The sequence below is a fragment of the Syngnathoides biaculeatus genome, chromosome 8 (assembly GCF_019802595.1).
Source record: "Syngnathoides biaculeatus isolate LvHL_M chromosome 8, ASM1980259v1, whole genome shotgun sequence".
In the NCBI taxonomy this organism is placed as follows: Eukaryota; Metazoa; Chordata; class Actinopteri; order Syngnathiformes; family Syngnathidae; genus Syngnathoides; species Syngnathoides biaculeatus.
This window is the reverse complement of record NC_084647.1, coordinates 6589060-6613193: the sequence shown is the minus strand read 5'-3', so window position 1 is coordinate 6613193 and position 24134 is coordinate 6589060. Positions and strand designations below refer to the sequence as shown.

The 24134-nt window shown below is 43.9% G+C and overlaps 3 protein-coding genes across 5 annotated transcripts in view; 1 reads left to right on the top strand and 2 right to left on the bottom strand.

Annotated features, from left to right (window-relative positions):
• inppl1a (inositol polyphosphate phosphatase-like 1a) overlaps positions 1 to 5766 on the bottom strand; it is a 30660-nt gene extending 24894 nt beyond the window's left edge. For all 3 annotated transcript variants that reach the window (XM_061828492.1, XM_061828493.1, XM_061828491.1), the window contains exon 1: positions 5594 to 5766. In XM_061828492.1, coding sequence (XP_061684476.1) covers positions 5594 to 5766 — 173 coding nt within the window. The remainder of the gene's footprint in view (positions 1 to 5593) is intronic.
• A 6921-nt stretch (positions 5767 to 12687) lies between these two features.
• folr (folate receptor) lies at positions 12688 to 18857 on the bottom strand. Its single transcript, XM_061828543.1, has 5 exons — positions 18500 to 18857; positions 14012 to 14147; positions 13736 to 13924; positions 13470 to 13605; positions 12688 to 12982 (listed from the first exon to the last, which is right to left on the bottom strand). The coding sequence occupies exons 2-5, from the start codon at positions 14141 to 14143 to the stop codon at positions 12711 to 12713; spliced, it is 729 nt and encodes a 242-aa protein (XP_061684527.1). The 5' UTR covers positions 14144 to 14147; positions 18500 to 18857; the 3' UTR covers positions 12688 to 12710.
• Positions 18858 to 20778: 1921 nt separating this feature from the next.
• On the top strand, positions 20779 to 23634 carry anapc15 (anaphase promoting complex subunit 15). The gene is made up of 4 exons (XM_061828550.1): positions 20779 to 21157; positions 21403 to 21462; positions 22620 to 22763; positions 22892 to 23634. Exons 1-4 carry the CDS (start codon positions 21038 to 21040, stop codon positions 22937 to 22939), a joined length of 372 nt encoding a protein of 123 aa, XP_061684534.1. The 5' UTR covers positions 20779 to 21037; the 3' UTR covers positions 22940 to 23634.
• The last annotated feature ends 500 nt before the right edge of the window (positions 23635 to 24134 follow it).

Here is a 24134-nt window from a genome sequence, read left to right as displayed (position 1 = left end):
AACGGTAGATTATTGTGGCTGTATTGACACATGCAGCAGGAACAGAAAACGCGAGCGAGCGGCTGATTGTTTTATTATCTTAATAATAAACAGCTATTCAACTTGCTGTAATAGATGAACCCCGCGTGAGTGAATGGCAACTGACGAAGGAGTAAAAGAACAAATCGATGTGTCTGGGACTAAAGCTACTGAAGCGCATCAACAACTGTCATTACATCGTGTTTGCACTTGAACGATCGTTAATAATGTTACCTTTTCTACTCCTGATTCGAGTCGAGCCAGTACCTTTCGGGTTGTTGTTGTTTTTTTTTTTTTTTTGTTTTCCCCAACTTGAGAAAAACGGTTAATGTGCTATTTGGATCGGTTTAGTGTCAGCGTAGACGCTCCATGATACAAAGCCACTCCCACAACGGCAGGAGCGCAACCCACTCGCCCCCTCGTCGGGAACATGATAACAGATGACTCATAAAGAAATTGGTCACCAGTTTCCTGGATCTGCGGGTAATGCAAATCAATCCCTCGGCAGTCTCACCCTTTTGAACTGTGAACTTTTCATGAACTACACCGTAACATCCCTGTCTGTGAAAGCGGTTGTTGCTGACAGCCCGCAACGACGTTATTAATTTGCACGCTTCATGCGCTTTTAGCATTTGCAATCAATCAAATGTGTATACAGAACTTCTGACCCTATTTACTGATGTTAACAACCCTAAAAAAAAAAAAAAAACACTTGTTATCCCTTCTGATGAAACCTCGATGCAGATTTCCTTTTTAGGGATATATCAAGATCAACCTGGTTATAAGCCTCGGTACACAGAAAGGGTTTAAAGCTAGCCCCGCGCTAACACTAACTATTTCCTACCTACCGTAATTTCTGACTTTTTTCACACGGTTTCAACCCTGCGGTGATGCGGCGCTAGTGTTAGCGCGGGGCTAGCATTAAACTCTTTCTGTGTACCGAGGCTTATAACCAGGTGCGCTAACGCCAGCGCCACACTAACGCTAGCGTCGTAGGGTTGAAAGCGTGTGAAAAAAGTCGCGGCTTGTAGGCCGGAAATTACTGTATGTAGGAAATATTCAGTAAGAACGTCAAGTTGCGCCGCTCATTGTTGCGCTTTGTACTGGGATGGTCATCGCTCACATGGCACGCGTACAGTGAAAGTACATCGACATTCATACTCGTTTGAAGTTGGAATGCCATTTACAGTGAATACTCGGTTCTCGAACGTCCACGTTCTCAAACAAATCGGATTTCGAAGGAAAATTTTGAGATTTTTCTTTTTTTGCTTCCGATTTAGAACGAAATGCAGGTACTCGAATGCCCCCCAAAAAAGACGGAAGTAACATAACGCGCTTTGTTATTGTGTACAACACATCCGCTGTACGCAGACGTGTCCCGGTACCTCCATTTAATGACTGTTTTTTTCTTCCTATTAAGGACTATTAACCCCCAATCATGGCTCCGAAGAAGTAACACTAAAAAAGTTCTTTGAAAAAGAAAAGAACTTCCAGGGGGCGACTCCTCCCCACCAAAGAGATTTGATAGTTTTGCATTGCTTTTTTCTTGTGAACTTTAATAATGATCAGTTCCATTAGAATCTCTGCATTTTTGTTTTGTTTCAAAGATTTCGTTAACTCGAGTTTTTGTATGTTACTTTTTGTAAAAATAAAAACTTTTGTTTTGCTTTTTTCCCCATCATTATTGGTCATTTACAGTTATTCTGCACTTTGGTTAATAATAAAAAAAAAAAAAAGTTCACAAGGCCGGGGGCCGAGTCGCTACAGGTACGGCAATGCACTCCCACCCAGCCTAGCCTACTCTACTACTAAAGCGTACATGTTAAGCAAAAATTAAATATATTTCTTAAATTATTTCATTATATAAAGTATTTAAACTATACATGTATTTCTACTAAGCCGTTTATTACCAGGAAAAGCTACAAAAAATGCTTTAAATAGCCTATTCTTTAGGCTTGGAACGCATTATTTCCTTTTCCATTCATTGTAATGGGAGATATCGATTCCGATTTCAAACAAATCACTTCTCAAACTGCCTTGTGGTCGAGAACCGAGGTTGTACTGTATTGTCAGTATACAAGGAAACTTGAGGGAAGTCGGTCTTTGTCTCCAAAGAACTGAACGCACATCCTTTTGGAATGTGACAGGAAGCCAAAGGAACCCCGAGAAAACACACCAGCGGGGCCTGGGTTGAGATTTGAAACCAGAATCTCTTAAGAGGAAGACGTGCAAGGCACATGGGCCGCGTTGTCGCTGCGATGTCGTCCAGGAACTGAGTAATCAAAAGTGGTGACTTCCTGACAGGAAAAAAAAAAAAAAAAAAAACTCGTCTAAATGCAGACCGGCAAGCAGAAGTGGCATGCAAAGATCGAAAGACTGACGATCACGAGAGTGCAAACACAAACACTACACCCTTAAGTCGACTGGCACACATGGATGGCTTCAAAGCCCACATGGAGGAAGTCCGTGGCAAGCGTGCTTGCCTCTCCGATCCAGACAGCGTGTGGACAATAATATGCTTCAAATTGGTTGTGGGAACTGTTTGAGGAAGGCCCTTTTCTGCCCAGGCAATGCCTGAATGGCTTGGTCCAATCCGGTATACGTTTTGTCCCTTCACGGTTTTCTCTTTTAACGGATGTAAAGTACCACAATACTGTAGGTAGGTAGGTAACAAACACAAAAAAGGTACCTTGACTTGTACATTTTTTAGTTCTTATCAACTACTGTGATAATACTTTTGTTTTATTAAAGTAAAACCTGTTCAAAATACCTTAACTCAGTACACGGGGTCCTCGGTTTACAACGGCGTCCCATTCATACGGTCTTGATATAACACAAATTTGGACGGTAAATGTAGTAGTAACATCATCATTTGAGAAAAATATTTGCATGAAGAAGATTTTTATGCCAAAATATAACACAATTTGATTTAAAAAAAAAAAACAGTAAGTACAGGAGTTACTAAGCGTGCATTCACGTGCCGCGTGGAGACGCCAATGAATGAGTCGCCGTTTGGGAAACCTTGAAATGTGCGGATTTTATTATGTACAGTACTGCACATCTCCCAGAAACAGAAGTAGTCCTTTGTCAAGAGTTTATGAGGGGTATACAAATTAATTATGCAGTTTTACTAGAGAGCTGTTGACTTGGTGTTACACTGACTTGTACAGTTGAAAACGTGTGGACATTCAAAATTCAACAGAAAGCCTCCCTTACTACTTATTGTTCCACTGCTATCACGCTCCATCGCGCCATGTGACTCATCTATGACTCTTTTCCACTCAGATGACACTTAACACAAATCTGAATTTTACCATTTTACTGAAAATGTTTTTGTACATTAGTGAGAAGTCAAATCAGGTCAGAGACGAGATTGTTCAACACACCCCAAGGAGTTTAGAAACTGAACAAAGACACTGTTCGTCCAAATTGAAGTGCATTTATACACTCAGTATAAACACAACATAAAGTACATTTATCAGATAAGGGAAGTAAGTCACGTCAATATTATGACTCTATGTAGAATTTGACTGACTTGGTGGAAGTTCAATCTGGATACAAGCGGCAGAAAAGAGTTTCCCCCGCAGGGTGTCCAGGCTTTCCCTTAGAGAACTGGTGAGAAGCTCGGTCATCAGGGAGGGGCTCAATGTCGAGCCGTTGCTCCTCCGCATTGAGAGGAGTCAGATGAGGTGGCTGGGAAATCTGACTCCCCGGTGAGGTGTTCCGGGCACGTCCCACCGGAAAGAGCACCCGGGGACGACCCGGGACACGCTGGAGAGACCACGTCTCTCGGCTGGCCTGGGAACGCCTCGGGATCCCTCCGGAAGAGCTGGAAGAAGTGGCTGGGGAAAGGGAAGTCTGGGTATCCCTGCGGAAGCGACTTCCCCCGCTATCCAACCCGGAAAAATGGTAGAAAATGGATGGATGGATTGTTCAGTATGACCCCTTTCTGACCAAGGATGACAAACCCCGGATTACTTTATGTCTTGCAAGATTATCCCTATAACGTTATCATTTTGCGGTAAGAGTGTACTTGTCCTGAAAATACGCTCAGATTGACAAAATTAGGTGTTAAACGTATTCAATATTTACTGTGTGTGGGGAAAGCAGTCTACGTCTGAGTCATGACTCCGGTAGGACGTGAAATGGAACAAAGCCAATCAATAAGTAACACGACTGACGAAGTAGAACGCGGCCATGAATTTAAAAAAAAAAAACGTCTTACCATGTTTGGTATTTTGTATAAGTGGGATCACCAGATGACAAGAAGTATTTTCGCTTTTTGATATTTTATTTTTGAAGACATGACCGTTCTACAACACTCGCACCAGCAACACTTCGGTGCATCATACTGTATCTTGTAGTCTGCAAAATCAGACTTTCAAAAGCAACGCATAAGCTACGAGGAACAAAACACGGTCCGCACACATGAAACAAAGTTCTGTGGACCTCAGAAATGAAGGCCAGCTCAAGGCGCAGTTAGGAAATCCCGCAAGTCCTTATTTAATGTCGTAACAAAGTTCTTGTTTTTTTGTTTGGTTTTTTTTTTCCAGTTCAGGATTTTTCTGTTTAATAAAAAATAGGGAAGGGAAGTCGGGGTATCGCTTCTGAAGCTACTTCCCCCAGCGACCCGGCCCGGAGAAGCGGTAGAAGATGGATGGATGGATAAAAAATAAAAAAATTCCAAGGCCACCATCATTTCCTCCTCTCCCGTGTCCTATTCAGTGTTGCATTGCTATTTTTTTCCATTTCTTCGTTTTAGTTAAATCACAATTGATCACGTGAGATTTTTGGTCTTGGCGAATTAAGATTTGGGAGGAAACAAAACTCTGTTGTTTTATGTGTCAAGATCATCTGCGCGCACACACAGTACAACCAAAAGTGTTTAATACGTGACTTTTATATATATCATCATGCGGGGAGTCTGTAAGACACAGAAGTTGTTTAAAAATTTGAAAAATCCCTGTGCGCCAGCCTTAACCTTGCACTTTTTAGACATGCGGCCGAATCCCTGAAAGGGACACATCAGTGGCGGTTGTGAAATTTGTTTATCAAAATGTGACTACCTGCGTTATGCAAATGTTATTTACAAGCGGGTTTCGTCGTGTATTTTGCATTTTATCATTCATTTCGGGGCCGCCTCTGAAGTGCATCTTAAACTGTGAGCCATCTTTAAACGATAACAGCACAGTTGTTCTTTTTTTTTTTTTTTTTTTTAAACCACTGCGATTTAGTTTAATAGCAACGTTGTGAGCCGAGTACCCTGTAAAAAAAAAAAAAAAATGACGCTCCAGGCGACCACATCTATGGGTGGGCAGCTCTCAAAACGACTGCTGTGCCATATGCTGGCAAACACACGATCACAAACATTACACGTTATGATAAAGCAAAAACACCAAACTTTAAGACTCCCCGAACTAAGGCGTTATGCATAAAGTAGAATAGAAGCAGTGCCAAACCAAACTGGCAAAAAAAATAAACTGTTTGGGATGAAAACAAGCGTACACAACAACAACAACAACAAGTACTGTCTGGGTAACGAAACGTCTTTTGAACGATCCGAGACGGTACTTACAGGACACACAAGGCGTAAGCCCCGTTGACACTCTCGCTGTCCCGGACCAGGAAGCTGCCGTCCCTCCCGGCGCGAGCCAGCAGCTCCTCGGCCGCGGCTCGACTGAGGTCCCGGTGATACCATATCGGCGGTGCGGGCCCGAGTGGAGAGAGCCCGACGCCACCGCCGGCCATGGCCACAGCCCCTCGAACCGGCGTCAACTCCAACTCGTCCGAAAACTTTCCCGGCCTGCCGAAAACGTGAGTGCAAATTAAAAAAAAAAAAAAAAAACCCGCAGAGTTAAGAAAGTGGCGAAGACTTCAGGGGGCGAACGAAGTTACCGAAGCGTTGAGAGTGAAGACGCCCGAGCGATCCGTCGTGTGGGTTCCCGAAAGGCTCGCCCGCCGCCCTCCTCTTTTGCTTCCACGGTCACGAGAGAAATCCGGCTGGGCTCTATATGGAAATCCGCACTGGAAAGGAACTGCGGTGGTCGCAGCCTACGTCCACGCGCCGTGTCCTTTATTAAGTGTAAACACGCACACACAAGTTAAAAAAAAAAAAGAGAGAGATCGGGGCGAGATTTTCAGAGTAAAAGCCTCCCTCGACCACTTACCGTACGAGCGTTTTATTTTATTCAGTCACGGTTTTTGCTTTACATTTTGTCATAACTCTCTCTAAGGCAGGAATAGTGGATATGACACCCCTCCCCCCACACACACACACACTCAAAAAATATTGATTACAGGTTTTGTACACGCACCTTTAGTTAGTTCTTCATACATGAAAAAATTAAACGCGATGGACCCTTCCGACCTGTCAATCACTCGTACGATAATAGCCAATCAGATAGCCGCATTGTCTGGACACGCCCCTTTCGCCGTATCGTCCCACAAGCGATGCTGGTTGTCAGTAGCGTGCGCTTGGAAAAGTTAATATCGCGAAGAAAGTGCTCCTCAGATGCGCTTGGGGAATGTGCAATTCTGATGAAAGTAACAAGGGGCCCGCTTGATTAATTTTCCAAAGAAAATCAAAGCATATTTATTTGTATAGCTCATAGACTTACACGGGCTAACTCAATGTGGTTTACATGATTAAAAGCATTTGAAAACAAAGAGATAAAACATTTAAAATGGGATAAAAACAATAAAAAAAGACCAAAAAAGACAGTTAAAACCGCACACAGTGCAAGTAATATGATCAAAAAGTGGATATATTCTAAAAGCATGAGAAAAAAAAAGAAGACTTTTCAACCTGGATTTCAAAACATTGACACTTGGGGCTGACCTAACCTGCGTTGGCAATTTATTCCATTTGTGTGCATCAAAATAGCTAAATGCTGCTTCGCCACGTTTGCTTTGGACTCTGCGCTCACTATTTGACCCGAGTCAGTCGATCTCAGAGCTCTACTTGGTTTCTATTCCGTAAGCATTTCTTTCATGTATTCAGGACCTGAATCGTTAAGTGATTTATAGACCAGTAGCAGAACTTTAAAATCTATTCTAAAGTTGACTGGAAGCCAGTGCAAGGACTTTGGGATTGGAGTTCTATCCTCTGACAGCTTTGTTTTGGTCAGAACGCGAGCTTTTAATACTCTTCCAGTCAGAAGACCATTGCAATAGTCAAGTCTACTTGAGATAAAACTCCGACATCGCGTCCCGCTCCGTCCAAAATCTTAATTCCGTGTCCATATCCTTGCGGGAAATAGTTGAGACCTCGCTGTAGAACTCTCTTGGACAAGTCTGACGCATTTGGAAAAAAAAAAAACATACCCCGATATTATCTGGAATATGCGATAGAGAATCCACTTCAAACATGTTCTTTTCAACCGCCATTTTGGGGGGCGGAGCATAAGGTCGCCATCGGAAAAGTCCATTCATGGCGTATCAATTTGGCAACATTTTCATAGGCAATATTTTCCTTTTTGAGACCGCACGCACAAATAGAATCCTTCGACTGTACCACCCTGACGTCTACGTGTTCCCTATCAGTGTGAGAAACTGAGAATAACTACAGCAGCCCCACCCACAACAATGTAATTTTCATTTTTTTTCCATTTGCTTGGACATTTTTTTGCCTAATGAAATTGATGAAAGCAGTGGTGTCAAATTCATTTTTATCAAGGGCCACGTTTTATTTATGGTTTCCCTCTGAGGGCCATTATGACTGTGAACCCGACACAAATATATGATGACATTATAATTTCACGTACACTACAAATTGCTGGAAAACTTGTTCCGGAATCAAAAGCCAGTAATGATTATTATTATTATGATTATTTTTAACTATTATGTTAAAAAGGGGGTGGCACGGTGGATCCCCTGGTAAAGCCCTAAAGCCTGATAATTCTGAGGACCCGGGTTCAATCCCGGACCCGCCTGTGTGGAGTTTGAATGTTATCCCCGTTCCTGCGTGGCTTTTCTCCGGGTGGGTTTCCTCCCACATCCCAAAAACACGGAACATTAATTTCCCCGAGGTGTGATTGTGAGTGCGGCTGTTTGTCTCGACGTGCCCTGCGATTGGCTGGCCACCAGTTCCGGGTGTACCCCGTTGACAGCCGGAATAGGCTCCGGCACTGCCCGCGACCCTCGTGAGGATCAGCGGCAAAAGATGTTAAAAGGGGGACTGGTAACAAAAAGTGCTTGCAATATCGTAATGTTATGAAAAGGCAATTACCGGTTTGGTTATTTTAGCAAGAAAGAGGAAGTCGACACGCGTGATTTGCTTTTGTTGGCCACATTAAGTGAAATAAAAATGGTATCTCCCGGATGACAGAGCATGAAAGTGAAACGATCCATCCGGTCAAATATTGACATGTAAACTAAAGCTTTCCATCGAGTTATTGCCTCAAATATTATTACGCTGATTAACGGGACACTCTCAATTGCCCCTAGGTGTGACTGTGAGTGCGGCTGTTTGTCTCTGGCAACCGGTTCGGGGTGGACCCCGCCTCCTGCCCTTTGAAACCTGGGATAGGCTCCAGCACCTTGTGAGGATAAGCGGCTAAGAAAATGGATGGACGGATCGTGTGGTGGGCCGGATCTGGCCCCCGGGCCTTGCGTTTGACACATGCGACGTAAAAGATGCTAAAAACCAAAGACAAAAATGTCAATGCTCAGTCTCGTCCACGAGATGGAGCCAAAGATAAAAAATGTAATACCTAATTTCAACCACCAGATGTAGACATCAAGGGATGTCAATCAGCAATCAAAATGATAATTAGTCTTACTTTGTAATCATATAATATAATACACATGTAATTACATATACTGCTTATTTGCAAATATATATAACCTGTCACAGCTTAGATAATCACAAGAGTTGATTCAAATAAAAACAAAAACAGTCATTATTATATATTATTATATCAATGTTTTGAAGAAAAGATCAATTATCATTGATCATTTTTAATGTACCGTAATCCATATACTTCATTCAGCATCTATTTTGAACGTATTCTACAATATAACAGATTGTTGGAAGTAAAGTAAACGGCGTATGTTCAAGTTTGCTAACAGTTTCGTCAACAGGGAAATGAAACACAATGTTTAAGCAAAACAGTCACAAAAGGGAGGAGAAACGAGGTGATGAGGAACACCAAAGGGGTGTTTTCACCCTGGGAAAAGCTGAAAGAGAACGAAGCGCTTTTCTCATTTCGTTATTTGCGTGATACGCGGTAAGAACTAGAAGGCAGCAAATGAATTGGATCAAGAAAACTAAACGGGAACGGCGCTAGCTAACATTCGGAGATGTTATCCTAGCCTAGCCTAGCCTCGCCTAGCCTGTGACATTAGCCGTTCCGTTTCTCTCTTCTTTAAGAATGTTTGACCGGATTAATCAGATATTTCACATTTTAACCAAGTTTAAGATGACTTTTCAGTTATTGATGTTACGTGTTTGGCACTTCATAAGGTTACAAATTTCGTAACTTTGTAATCATGTACATTTTTATTTTATTTTCCTTTTTTCTGATCAGTTGTGAATTTTTCCTTTTTTTCTCACTTGGTTCCCGCGTGTACACTTCATTCTTTTATTTCAGTTTTTCTATATTTTGTTGTCATGTTCAATTATATTATCCTTTTAATTTCTTTTGGATTGTAGCTTTGCCCTTGCTAAACTTCAGTAATTAAATTGAGATTTTTGAGCATTTAAAATGTCTCTTCTAATTTTTTTAAGAATCACTAGTTCCGCCCTGCTAAACATTTTCTTTCGAACATTTCCAAAAAATTTCTAAAGAACGATAGAAGTTTCGGACACAAGTCCTGTAGAATTTTATTGTTCTGTAGAAATTATATCGAAAATCACAGCCAAAGTTCTATAGAGCAAGTTGTTCTGTGCAAAATAGAATTTCTATAGAAAATCTTTAGCGGGGCGTGTTGTCTAAGTTAGCAGATTTAATAACGTATCATCAGTATGAACATGAATTATTCTACTCTTTCCTTCAGAGGTTATTTCATCTTTTGAACACAATAACAGATCCTGGCTGTCGGTAGAAAGAATGTCGAATTTTCTCAAGGTTGCCGCACCCTCGCGTGTGGACGTTGTTGGTGCATTTCGGACCACCCGGGAAAGAAATCAGCCCCGTTTGCACAAATAGGGAAAAAAAAAAAACAATAAAGGAAACAACAGGAACGCAAAATATAAACATCGACATCAAGAGATATTTGGCGCCAATAATCTTCTTCGGTAGAATCGATGTAGTTTCGAAGCCCAATCCTCACAAGTTTCAAAAGACCCTGTTGTGTCGGCTTTTGTGGTACGTTTGTGAGCTCATCTATGGAAAAAAAATGTTTATTAAAAATAAAAAAAAACATATTGGAGTGAGTTCATGCTAGCAGGTTTGGCCCTGGTTAGTACTTGGATGGTAGACCGCCTCGGAACACCAGTCGCTGTAAACTTCTCTCCCCGCGCTAAACTGCAGAGGGGTTGCGTCAGGAAGGGCATCCGGCGTAAAACTGTGCCAAACAAATATGCGTTCATCTGAGGTGACACGCTGTGGCGACCCCTGACGGGGACAATACTATATTATAGTTTTTCCGCCGGCGCGGTGGCCTCACGGTTCTGAGGTTCCTGGTTCAATCCCAGACCCGCCTGAGCGAAGTTTCCATGTTTTCCCCGGGAACTCCGGTTTCCTCCTGCGTTCCAAAAACATGAAAGATTATTTGGACACTCTAAATTGCCCCAAGGTGTGATTGTGAATGCGACAGTTGTCTGTCTCCATGTGCCCCGCGATTGGCTGGCAACCTCTTCAGGGTGTACTCCGCCTCCAGCTTAATAACAGCTGGGATTGGCTCCTCGTGAGGATAAGCGGCTCAGACAATGAATGGATGTAACGGCAGTAGGATCAGCATTTCATCGTGGCTGTTCGACCCCAGTCCAATTTCTCACTATTCCAATTTAAGCAAATTCCCATCACCCGCTGCTGCTCAGCGTTTCTATTTCGATTTCTCGGTATTTCCAATCAAAGAAAAACAAACAAAAAACAACGCATGATGGCGCCACCGCAATGGTGTCTGTCACAAAAAACCTCAAAAGATATTTTAACCCGAGTCACAATTTGGCACTTATTAGATCCACTGCGCGGGACCTTGACTGTATCGCGTTTACAGTGTACAAATATTTTAAGATAACATTCTCCGGATGTGATTTTTTTTTTTTTTTAAACAGTTGTGTGGATTTAAGATATCTGACTGAGTCAAATGTCACGAAGCAATTCATATCTACACCCCCCCCCCCCCCCACCTGTGCTACCTCTGAGATATTCACAACATACATTGGAGCAAATTTATTGAAACATTGAAATATTTGTGACCTGACCTATTGACTGTCAGTTGAAACTAGAGCTTCATACAAAAGATGTTCTTCATCTTCTTACCAATCTAAAACACGCGTATTGTACTATTCTGAGACATTATTGGAGTACTTATAATCACAGAGAGTAATACCTGACGTAAACTGTCAGAAATTTTAATATAGTTTCATTTCTTTCCTCACCTCTGACCCTAAGTCAGCCGGGAAGAACTTACGCAGCTTCTTTTTGACCTTTTGATTGATAAACAGTGTGGAAATGAATGAGATGGCTTCAAGCAAAAATGGCACAGTGGATCAGTTGGTAAAGGATTGGCCTCACAGTTCTGAGGACCTGGGTTCGATCCTGTGTGTAGTTTGCGTGTTCTCCGCCGTGCCTGCGTGGGTTTTCTCCGGGTGGGTACTCCGGTTTCCTCCCACATCCCGAAAAACATGCAACACGAATTGGACACTCTAAATTGCGCTAACACTCGCGCTTCGCTAATGCTAGCGCAACGCTAACAGGGCCGGTTAAAAAAAAAAAAAAAAAACGTTTACCGGTAAAAATCACTGAGACACGGCAGTAACACGTTAGCGCAGCGCTAACAAGGCCGTACAGGTATAAGTCACTACCACGGCAAATATATTCCACTGGTCTCACCTTTTCCGTTCGAGTGCCCCCTTGCGGCCGTTCGAAAAAAATGTGCAAATTAGCTGCATCACCGCAGAAACCGCAGGGTTGAAAGCCTGTGAAAAAAGTCGCAGCTCATTGGCCGGAAAGTTGTGTCACGTTAGCTCCAAAAGCTCTTGTCAACAACAGCTGTTATGTATATGGCTTTAGTTAGGCAATTTACACAGTACATCCATCCTTTTCTTTGCCGCTTATCCCCATGCGGGTCGCGGGGAGTGCTGGAGCCTATCCCAGCTGTCAACGGGCAGGAGGCGGGGTACAACCTGAGCTGTTTGCCAGCCAATCGCAGGGCACATAGAGACAATCATGATTAGCGACGCGCTAGCGTTAGCCCCACGCTAGCGTTAGCCCCACGCTAGCGTTAGCGTTAAACTCTCTGTGTACCGTCTTTCCTTGTAAATATCTTGTGTTTCAATGTGGGTACTTGCGGATTTTAGACACCTGCGGCGTACATACATACCAAATGGTATTTCCTTTACAAATGTAGCGGGTGAGGCTTACAACCAGGTGGGCTCCGGAGGACGGGAATTACAGTCGTCTCTAAACATTTACCTAATTTGTGAGTTTGCAGACGGAAAACCTGAAAAAGAAAATACGGTCGACGCTAGATTTGAAATCAACTTTATTGATCTGTCCAGAAGCAAGGAAGAAGGCCCGATCTGTTTAGATGAGGGCAGAGAGCGACGACGTCGCCAGCAAGAGCAGCGACGCGACTGAAAAACTGCTCTGTCGCCGAGCGCCGTTGATGTAATACTCAGCGACTTTAGTGTTGGGGTTCGGCCCGGTGAACCACAGCTGCATGCACCGCCCTGATGTTTTGGAGTGCGTCGTATAGAGGTAGGATTGAGACCAGATTTGTTCGCACATGGACTTGGGCGTTGGGTACACGTCGGTCCACTTCCTGCACTTGCTGCCTTTGGGGCATTGGTTAATCCCTGGAATACAGAATAATAATTGTTTTGATTTTCATGCACGATACATGATTCCATCTTAATGTAGGTCCAAATATTACAGGGTCTGTGATTTTACATGCGTTTCCACGAGTACTAGGGCATGACACGGTAAAAGAGTCATGTTAGTAATGACACAGGTGTCAAACTCAAAGCCCGGGGGGCCAGATCCGGCCCGCCACATGATTTTATGTGGCCCGCGAAGCCAAATCTAGAATGTGAATTTCCGTGATTCTTGTAAAAATCTGTGGCAAAATTCCAAATTGTCACATATCATAAATGATAAAGTTGAGCTATTACAAGCATTTTTGTGTTGACGGTTGAAAAACGCATTACCCTTGATTTTTGATTCCAGAACTGGTTCATAAATTGGTGAATGTAAAAATGATGAGATGAGTAGATATTTTTGTTACACAGTCGTAACGCCGCTTTGAGGGAAAACCGGAACGACAACGTGGCCCGCGACACACACCTGAGCTCCAGTCCCATCCTTTGTGCCAGTTGGCCTTACACGTGACTTCGTCTTTGCAGTCCTCCCACCACTCGTGGCAGTCCTCCATACACAGAGGTACGTTTAATATTCGCTCCTTGCGCCAGGACTGATCCACCTGAACTCACCCGGAAAAAAAAAAACAAAAAACGCAAGAATGTATCAAATCCTGCCGTGATTTCTACTTCCCGTCTTTTGGGTCCGCGCTGATGTGCGGACTGAACAAAAAGTAGCTTGGCGGGACCCACCGCTTGGATCCAGGGCCCCAGGTGTGGTGAGCATTCATAGAAGCAGGTGTCTTGGACAAAGTGCTTCTTGCACTTCGGGCTCATCCCGCCACAGTGGTTCCAGTTGAAGTTGTACAGGTAGGAGTTGTCGTCGTGGGCTTCGACGCTGGTGTTGGCTGTGCAACACGCGTTGTCGCGCCACGGGGCGCACTGAAAACAAAAGCAAGGACGCCGTGGCTGCTTACGGTCATCGTCATTGGCGGTTAAAAACAGAAATATGATTATTGCGTCCATCACCTGAAGGTAAAGTTTACCCTCCGGGCCAGGCTTCACTTTGTGGTGTTTGGCGTCCATGCACATGTTGAGTTTGTCCTGAGACAGAGAGCCCCTGGAAATGCTCAGCAGTAAGACCAGAACAGCAACCCGCATGGCTCTGCAGCAGAATGTAAATTGCATGCTGGACATATCCATCCCGTCCATTTTCTTAGCTGCTTATCCTCACAAGGGTCGCGGGGAGTGCCGGAGCCTATCCCAGCCGTCAACGGGCGGGAGGCGGGGTACACCCTGAACTGGTTGCCAGCCAATCGCAGGGTAAATAGAGACAAACAGCCGCACTCACAATCACACCTACGGGCAATTTAGTGTCCAATTAATGTTGCATGTTTTTGGGATGTGGGAGGAAACCGGAGTGCCTGGAGAAAACCCACGCAGGCACGGGGGAGAACATCCAAACTCCACACAGGCGGGTCCGGGATCGAACCCGGGACCTCAGAACTGTGAGGCCAATACCACACCTACGGACAATTTAGAGTGTCCAATTAATGTTGCGTGTTTTTGGAATGTGGGAGGAAACCGGAGTGCCTGGAGAAAACCCACGCAGGCACGGGGGAGAACATCCAAACTCTACACAGGCGGGTCCGGGATCGAACCCGGGACCTCAGAACTGTGAGGCCAATACCACACCTACGGACAATTTAGAGTGTCCAATTAATGTTGCGTGTTTTTGGAATGTGGGAGGAAACCGGAGTGCCTGGAGAAAACCCACGCAGGCACGGGGGAGACATGCAAACTCCACACAGGCGGGTCCGGGATCGAACCGGGGGACCTCAGAACTGTGAGGCCAATACACCACCTACGGACAATTTAGAGTGTCCAATAATGTTGCGTGTTTTTGGAATGTGGGAGGAGAGACCGGAGTGCCTGGGAGGAGAAAACCCACGCAGGCACGGGGGAGAACAATCCAAACTCTACACAGGCGGGTCCGGGATCGAACCCGGGACCTCAGAACTGTGAGGCCAATACCACACTACGGACAATTTAGAGTGTCCAATTAATGTTGCGTGTTTTTGGAATTTGGGAGGAAACCGGAGTGCCTGAGAGAAGGGGCACAGGGGGCGGCCGGGCGGGGAACGAACTCCAAACTCTACACAGGCGGGTCCGGATCGGACCCGGGACCTCAGAACTGTGAGGCAATACCACACCTACGGACAATTTAGAGTGTCCAATTAATGTTGCGTGTTTTTGGAATGTGGGAGGAAACCGAGAGGTGGATGCCTGGAGAAAACCCACGCAGGCACGGGGGAGAACATCCAAAACTACTACACAGGCGGGTCCGGGATCGAACCCGGGACCTCAGAACTGTGAGGCCAATACCACACCTACGGACAATTTAGAGTGTCCAATTAATGTTGCGTGTTTTTGGAATGTGGGAGGAAACCGGAGTGCCTGGAGAAAACCCACGCAGGCACGACGGGGGAGGGGGAGAACATGCAAACTCCAACACAGGCGGGTCCGGGATCGAACCCGGGACCTCAGAACTGTGAGGCCAATACCACACCTACGGACAATTTAGAGTGTCTCCAATTAATGTTGCGTGTTTTTGGAATGTGGGAGGAAACCGGAGTGCCTGGAGAAAACCCACAGGCGGGGGACGGGGGGAGAACATGCAAACTCCACACAGGCGGGTCCGGGATCGAACCCGGGACCTCAGAACTGTGAGGCAATACCACACCTACGGACAATTTAGAGTGTCCAATTAATGTTGCGTGTTTTTGGAATGGGGAGGAAACCGGAGTGCCTGGAGAAAACCCACGCAGGCACGGGGGAGAACATCCAAACTCTACACAGGCGGGTCCGGGATCGAACCCGGGACCTCAGAACTGTGAGGCCAATACCACACCTACGGACAATTTAGAGTGTCCAATTAATGTTGCGTGTTTTTGGAATGTGGGAGGAAACCGGAGTGCTGGAGAAAACCCACGCAGGCACGGGGGAGGGAGAACATCCAAACTCTACACAGGCGGGTCAGGGATCGAACCCGGGACCTCAGAACTGTGAGGCCAATACCAACCTACGGACAATTTAGAGTGTCAATTAATGTGGCGTTTTTGGAATGTGGGAGGAAACCGGAGTGCATGGGAGAAAACCCACGCAGGCACGGGGGAGAACATCCAAACTCTACACAGGCGGGTCCGGGATCGAACCCGGGACCTCAGAACTGTGATGGAGGCCAATACCAAATACGGACCATTTAGAGTGTCCAATTAATGTTGCGTGTTTTGGAATGTGGGAGGGGAAAACCGGAGTGCCTGGAGAAAACCCACGCAGGCCCGGGGGAGGACGGGGGAGAACATCCAAACTCTACACAGGCGGGTCCGGGATCGAACCCGGGACCTCAGAACTGTGAGGCCAATACCACACCTACGGACAATTTAGAGGGTCCAATTAATGTTGGTGTTTTGGAATGTGGGAGGAAACCGGAAGGAGTGCCTGAGAAAACCCACGCAGGCACGGGAGGAGAACATGCAAACTCCACACAGGCGGGTCCGGGATCGAACCCGGGACCTCAGAACTGTGAGGCCAATCCCACACCTACGGACAATTTAGAGTGTCCAATTAATGTGCGTGTTTTTGGAATGTGGGAGGAAACCGGAGTGCCTGAGAAAACCCACGCAGGCACGGGGGAAACATCCAAACTCTACACAGGCGGGTCGGGATCGAACCCGGGACCTCAGAACTGTGAGGCCAATACCACACCTACGGACAATTTAGAGTGTCCAATTAATGTTGCGTGTTTTTGGAATGTGGGAGGAGGAAACGGAGTGCTTGGAGAAAACCCACGCAGGCACGGGGGGAGGAGAGACATGCAACTCCACACAGGCGGGTCCGGGATCGAACCCGGGCCTCAGAACTGTGAGGCCAATACCACACCTACGGACAATTTAGAGTGTCCAATTAATGTTGCGTGTTTTTGGAATGTGGGAGGAAACCGGAGTGCCTGGAGAAAACCCACGCAGGCACGGGGGAGAACATCCAAACTCCACACAGGTGGGTCCGGGATCGAACCCGGGGTCCTCAGAACTGTGAGGCCGACGCTTTACCAGCTGACCCACCGTGCCGCCTTGCATATATCAATGAATACAAATTAATGGATGGACTATATAGATATGAAAGAATATTCCTGATTTTTTGGGACCCACTTTTGGGGGTGCGCAATATACTCAAGTGCGTATTATATACGGGAAACTACGGTAGTTCATGATGTGCCTTTTGTAACCTTTGTAATCTTTTTTTTTTTTTTTTTTTGTATGTATAGCCAGAGGGGAGCGGGGGGGGGGGGGTTCCTAATAGTGTCCTCACGTTGCCAAAATTGTGATTTTTCTGGAAAACCAAATAAATGGCATCCTTGTTGAGCGATTCACATTTTATCATAAGAGAGAGCGAGTTACTTTGAACACTGTGAATTAGTCAACGAGTTGTGAAAATAACACTAAGGACTGACCAATAGTCAAGATTTGCGGGGGAAAAAAATGTGAAATTGACTATATTTGAATATCGGAGGCGGTTTGGTTGCCAGCCAATCGCAGGGCACATGGAGACAGACAAACAGGCACACTCACAATCACACCTCGGGGCAATTTAGAGTATCCAATTAATGTTGCATATTTTTGGGATGTGGGAGGAAACCGGAGTGTCCACCCGGAGAAAACCCACGCACCCACGGGAAGAATGTGCAAACTTCACACAGGCGGGTCCGAGATCGAACTCGGGTCCTCAGAACTGTGAGGCCAACGCTTTACCAGCTGCTCAGCTGTGCCGCCTCATTTAGATGATGTATTTTGTTGATTGAAAAATTGCCCCCAAAAAATACAAAAAGGGACAGTGTTGTTTGGGGGGGTTTTTTTGAGAGGGGGGTCTCGGAATTTTTTCCAGACCTTTTCTGCAGTAACTGCAAACCACTCCTTCCAACACTGATGAGCATTTACCTTAACAGAAGAATGACTCAAGATAATTCAGTCAAATTGAAAATAACCATTAAAATGACTTTTAAAAAATGTATTATTACGATTTTTTTTTTTTTTTTTTTTTTTTACTGTGCAAATTATTTCACAATTTGTGTTCATGGAGATCATCATAAGTTCCAGTAAAGTGCTCGTTCTAAATTCCAGGTAGCTAACTCATTATCACGATATAACAACTGCCGGGTAATAGAAGAGGTGCGTTATCGCCACACGAAGTATTTACAACATAACCGTGAACATAATTTCACACACATCACTGGACCTCATTTTACCTTTTTTAACTTCCTAAAAATGAAAAGATCACGCTTGCAATTACCAAGTATGCAGAAAATCATCACAGCTGATTTAATAATGTAGAAAAAATACTGCACATTCCTCAAATCGCACCGCCACAAAAAACCCTAATACGCGGTCACCATTAAAATATGAACATTCAGACTAAACTAAACTAAACTAAAGGATGACGATAAAGGAAATTGATTACCTGATTTTTTTTTGTAAATTGTTCTGAAGCCCAAGACAACTTTGTGTAAGCGCACCGGTGTCGAGTACGAACCAGGAGCGTGACCAGATACGAGCGACGGCCCTTTAATAAAAAAATATTGTCACAACATGCGCGTTTCCAAAGTCCAAAGTCTTCCCATCGTGCGCCTCTGTGACTGGAGAGAAGAAGCGAGGTGATAATGGGACTTATTACGTCTACGTGTGAGGTCGTATAGTCTTATCTCAAGGTTTACTCCGCTGTATACACACATAAATGGCAGAATGACCCAAGAATTTAAGATAAGACGTGATGTGACAAATTACTTTTAAATGCATATTTAAGTAATACGGTAGAGATGATTGAGAACTTCAGGAGGTTTCCTTTGCCGCAGTAGCCGCACACGCTGCCCAATTGTGTCCACCGTTGAGACCTTCAACTTCATGAGAACTCGTCTCTCAGGACCTGAAGAGGGAGATCAACATCAAGTCCATCCTCAAAAAGGCCCAGAAGAAGACGCACTTCCTACGGATGCCGAGGAATCCCGACCTGCCACGGGAGATGTTCTTTCAGTTCGACACAGTAGTCTTAGAATCGGTCCTGTGTCCATCCGTCACAGTCTGGCTTGGTGCTGCGACCAAAACCGACAAACCCCGACTCCAACCGACTATCAAAAATGATTTTTGGAACCCCTAACTCACCCTTGAGGACTTGTATCCCACCAGAACTAGGACAAGCGTATGCAAAGATCACTTTGGAACCTCCACACTCTCATCGCCACCGCTTCCAACTTCTTCCCTCAGGTAGGCACGATTGAACAATGGAAACATTGGAACAGCTTCTTCCCTTTTGCAATCTTCTTCTTTTCCCTTCGGCTTGTCCCGTACGGGGTCGCCACAGTGTTTCATCTTTTTCCATCTAAGCCTATCTGGTGCATCCTCCTCTCGAACACCCGCCGTCCTCATGTCCTCCCTCACAAGATCCATCAACCTTTTCTTTGGTCTTCCTCTCGCTCTCTCCTCCTTGGTAGCGCCATCGTTACCGTCCTCCTACCGATTTCCTCACTCTCTCGCCTCTGGACATGTCCAAACCATCCAAGTCTGCTCTCTCTAAACTTGTCTCCAAAACATCCAACTTTGGTTGTCCCTCTAACGACCTCATTTCTAATCCTACCCAACCTGCTCACTCCAAGCGAGAACCTCGAGATCTTCATTTCTGCTACCTCAAGTTCTACTTCCTGTTGTTTCTTCAGTGCCACCGTCTCTAATCCGGCCTCACCACTGTTTTATAGACTTTCCCCTTCATCCTCGCAGAGATTCTTCTGTCACATGGAACACCAGACACCTTCCGCCAACTGTTCCACCCAGCTTGGACCCGTTTCTTCACTTCCTTCTTCCCCTTTTTAATGAACTTCTTAAACCCTTTTTAAACACAATTTTATTGTAACGTGCTGCCAACTTTGTCTTGAGTTTGATGTCACATCTCTGCCAGGCCAATTATAGATTTTTAATGGACTCACTGTTGTTAATCAATGTTGGCCATTCACGTGCTTGAGAAGTATCTGCACCATTTGCACCATTGACACCGTCCCAGATTATCGGACTACTAGTCACTTTAAAATGCAGACATTTCTTGAAGTCTCTCTTGCATTTGCACAATGGTCACTGCACCACCTCTTAATCATTTCAAACACCGGGAGGACTCGCCATTATTTTGCACAATTGTCAATATATAAATAAAATTATTGCTCAGTGGCTGTGTTTTATATGGTGGCTGCAAAGTGCAAAAACAACAAAAAAAGGAGAAACACAAAACAGTATTCCCCCGTCAATTGGACGTCTTTTTTTGATACTGTATTCCTTGTAAAAAAAAAAATAAAAATTATACTTGGCAAATAAAGATGATCCTGATTCTTATATTTAGGTTTCTAACCTTGCCCACCCATCAAGTGTGAAATTACTCACTCAAGTAAAATCTTTGTTCGTTGCCTATTTGTTTAAATGTGTTCAGAACTTTGCCGATTTTTTTTTTTTGTGTGTGTGTGGTATTTCGTGAGTCCCACAAATATAAAATAAAATACATTTTGGACAGTTTAAAAGGACGATATCGTGGCATACCCAAGTCACTTCAAAAAACATGACAGTTGTTAGTCACCTTATGTAAAATAATTATCCACCGCGATGAAAACAAAAAATATATATCATTTAAGTTTTATGCATTTTAAAATGTCAATTTTTAACTTTTGTGTGAAGACTTTCTGGCCACGGCTAAAGCGGAACTATAGTCAACCCGGAAATAGTCGGACATATTTTCCTGAACACTCCGAGCTTCCGTCATGTCTTTTTGAAATGTTTGATTACGTTTTTTCCGACTTAGCATACCAATTCACTGTGAGAATTGCGTGGTAATTATGGTACAACAGCGTTTTTGTCTTTTTTTTTGGAGGGGTTGTTGTCATTTGTAATTGTTGATAAACGAGGTGCTGTGGTGGTGTGAAGCATAAGTGTCGCGGTCTCTTTTGCTTTCCACTTGAAAGCCGACATGTCCACGCTTTTCCCCTCCTTGTTTCCCCGCATCACCGAGTCTCTGTGGTTCAACTTGGACCGACCCTGCGTCGACGAGACGGAGCTGCAGCAGCAGGAACAGCAGCACCAAACCTGGGTAATGTACATGCACGCTGAGTGATTGTCATCGAAGATTTTATTCGTACAGCTAAGAGTTTTTCTTAAACCTATGTAATTGATATTGTCGACACATTACAGATTGCCGAGTAACGTGAAACATGACAAAAATATATTGTGAATTTAAAGATGCTGCCACTTTGGCATTTGTGCATTTTCCCTTGCACAGTTTTACCCAATGGAGTTGACGGTTAGATGACCCGTGCTCTTTTTTTCTTGCCTTAGTTGCAGAGTATTGCTGAGAAGGACAACAATCAACTGCCAATTGGGAAAACTATTTTTGAGGTAATGGTGTGTTTCTCTTATGTGGTTAATACCAACCCTCAATAGAGCTCATGCACGTGGCGTGAACATTTTCACGGCGCCATATTGCAGGTCAAACAGAGCTCCCTGACATTGTGGGAGACATTTAACCGGAGGAGAATGTTTACAACACCCGAGACTTTTGCGCTGTTGCTTGTCACAAAAGATGAGATATATAGTCAAAGAGATCATTCTATAGAATTCCAGCTGAAAAGACCAGAAAATAATGATGGATTTTGGCAATTAAGCGTGATGGATGGTGCCCAACCAAAAATACACACGCCTGTGTAGCGATCACTTCATTTCAGTTTGGAATTATCCTTATCAATCTCAAATTAGCAAAAAGTATTTATAATGCCAAGTTGGCTCATTTGAGAACAATGCATATTTAAAAAAAACTGTCGCAAAGAGTTAACAGAGATTAAAGTGTGACCTCAATTGCTTCCGTGTACGTTCCGTGGAGACGAATGATGAGAACAGATCCCGCAAAAAAGTATTCATATGCGTCCAGACTTTAACACGCTTTCAAACTTTCCCCGTGTAAATCTCGCCAATTTACTCACCAGATCCACGTGTAGATCCAGTTGTCCAAGACAAGCCGAAGCGGGTTAACTTTCCAATTCCTTATCGGCAAAAACATCGACTTCGGCATTAGATACGGGTCCTCTATGCCGAGTTTATCTAATTATTCCACGTACCGTCGTTTATTTTCACCTTCTAAACATCTGACGGTATCGGACAAGACTCTGGGCGTCGTGCTACGAGACATATTTCTGTCGTCGTCTCCAACCGACTTACCACTGAGCAATGCTTAGCTTGACCGGCAATATGGCGACCTAAACAAAAGTCGCGTGATTTTATGACGGAGGTGCACGAGTTCTTTATGGATTTCCTTCCAAAATGTCTTTATTTTATTTCAAATGCCTTAAACTGTGGTGTATGAAACACGTGGCATAACAATAGTCTGTGTATCGTTTACTTTTCCGACTGTTGTACTACAATAAAATAATGTTAAAAAAAACTCGACTAATATTTACAACAGTTTCAGACGATTGTGTTTTGCTTGCCGTGGTTTCATATTTTCGGGAGGCATCCGCCATTGACCTGATAAATGAACCGTATGGACTTCCTGGGTGCAGGGAGGAGGATACGAGGAGGAGGAAGAGGAGGACGACGAAGATGAGGAAGACAGCGAGGAGGACTCTGAAGATGAAGAAGACATGCAGGACATGGACGAGATGAATGACTACAATGAGTCGCCCGACGACGGCGAGATCAATGAGGTGTCTTGTTTTTACGCATCACGTTGCGAATTTGTTCAACACTATGGATCACAAATGCAATGAAATTTAAGGAATTTGCCCATTTTTAAAAAAAAAAAAATGTTTTCCTTTTATTTCCTGTTTGTCAGGTGGACATAGAAGGACATGACCAAGATCACGACCAGTGGATGATTTGACAAAGACTTTGGGGGTTTTTCTGCTTATCAGCAAAACAGGACTGTGCTTGAAATGCAGCAATTTACTCTCACTGCGGTTGACACGATACTCTCTTCCCACGTATGTAATTCGGCACATTTGCATAATCTAATGAGATCCAATATAGGTTATTAAAAAAAATCCAGGCTTTAGAAAGATAATGCTTGCTTTTGAATGACAGTGTCACTTTTTTTTTTTAAATAACTTTGTGACCACACTTTTTGATCACAATAGATTGTGCAGGTGATGTTGTGTTTGGTGAGTGTATGTCAATAACATATGCACATCGCTAAATACATAAATGTGCTATGATAACAGGGGAAAAGGTCCTAAAATGAGATTTAGCCATACATACAGTTTATTTAAAAAAAAATGAAAAATCATCCCTCAACTGCAGTGTTTTGCAAGACAAACTGAAGCTTTTGAATTTCACCCCAAACCCACAAATCAAACAGTTATGAAGTATTGCCGGATATTACGATATTATATTTATTATATTGCAACTGTAAAAGTTGCTCCTCGTACAAATTTTTGCACAGGAAATAATGATTGAAAATATTGAACCAACGAACACCCGGGCTTTGTCATATTGTTACAGCTTCAAACTAAACTTTGACTTAAATCATTTTCAATATTGTCTTACTGTATATATTAAAAATGTACTTGGGATACCATTAAAACATTTTAAAAAAAATAAAAACACGTCTCGTCAATGTAAAATATACAGTAGTCTACACAGTATTAGCAAAAACACTTTTACAAGAAAGACTGCGTTCCTTTTTTTTATTTGCAACAACAACAAAAAAGGCTGAAAAGTGGCAGTAAAAATGTTGCATTTAAGGGGATATTTTGCAATGGGGCAACATAAGTTAATAAGCAACAAGTCACAAACGCGGAGGATTGTAAAAAGTTTCTTCGAGAGACAGAACTTCAGGATTACACAAGGACAGAGGTTCAACGGTCTGACATCTGAAAAATTAGAAGCAGGCGTAATTTCGCCACAGAAGTGACCGCGTAACAGCAGGAACACTTTCAGATATGTTGCACTGCTTTTCACAAATTTATCGCCTCAGAATTGCAAAGTTTGTGGCGGATGTCCTTGAGTCAAGCTCTCTGGAAGAAGTGAGATGCTCAATATATTTTTATTGACAATCAATGGATCTTTTTCAATTCTGC

Bases quoted from the DNA above. Each gene is read 5' to 3' on its own strand.
- folr (XM_061828543.1), bottom strand. From the start codon at position 14,143: ATGCGGGTTGCTGTTCTGGTCTTACTGCTGAGCATTTCCAGGGGCTCT. The intron at 13,925-14,011 runs GTGATGGACGCA...TTTTGTTTTCAG, and splicing joins AGGGTAAACTTTACCTTCAG to TGCGCCCCGTGGCGCGACAA. The intron at 13,606-13,735 runs GTGGGTCCCGCC...GGGTGAGTTCAG, and splicing joins TGGGGCCCTGGATCCAAGCG to GTGGATCAGTCCTGGCGCAA.
- anapc15 (XM_061828550.1), top strand. From the start codon at position 21,038: ATGTCCACGCTTTTCCCCTCCTTGTTTCCCCGCATCACCGAGTCTCTG. The intron at 21,463-22,619 runs GTAATGGTGTGT...TCCTGGGTGCAG, and splicing joins TTGGGAAAACTATTTTTGAG to GGAGGAGGATACGAGGAGGA. The intron at 22,764-22,891 runs GTGTCTTGTTTT...CCTGTTTGTCAG, and splicing joins ACGACGGCGAGATCAATGAG to GTGGACATAGAAGGACATGA.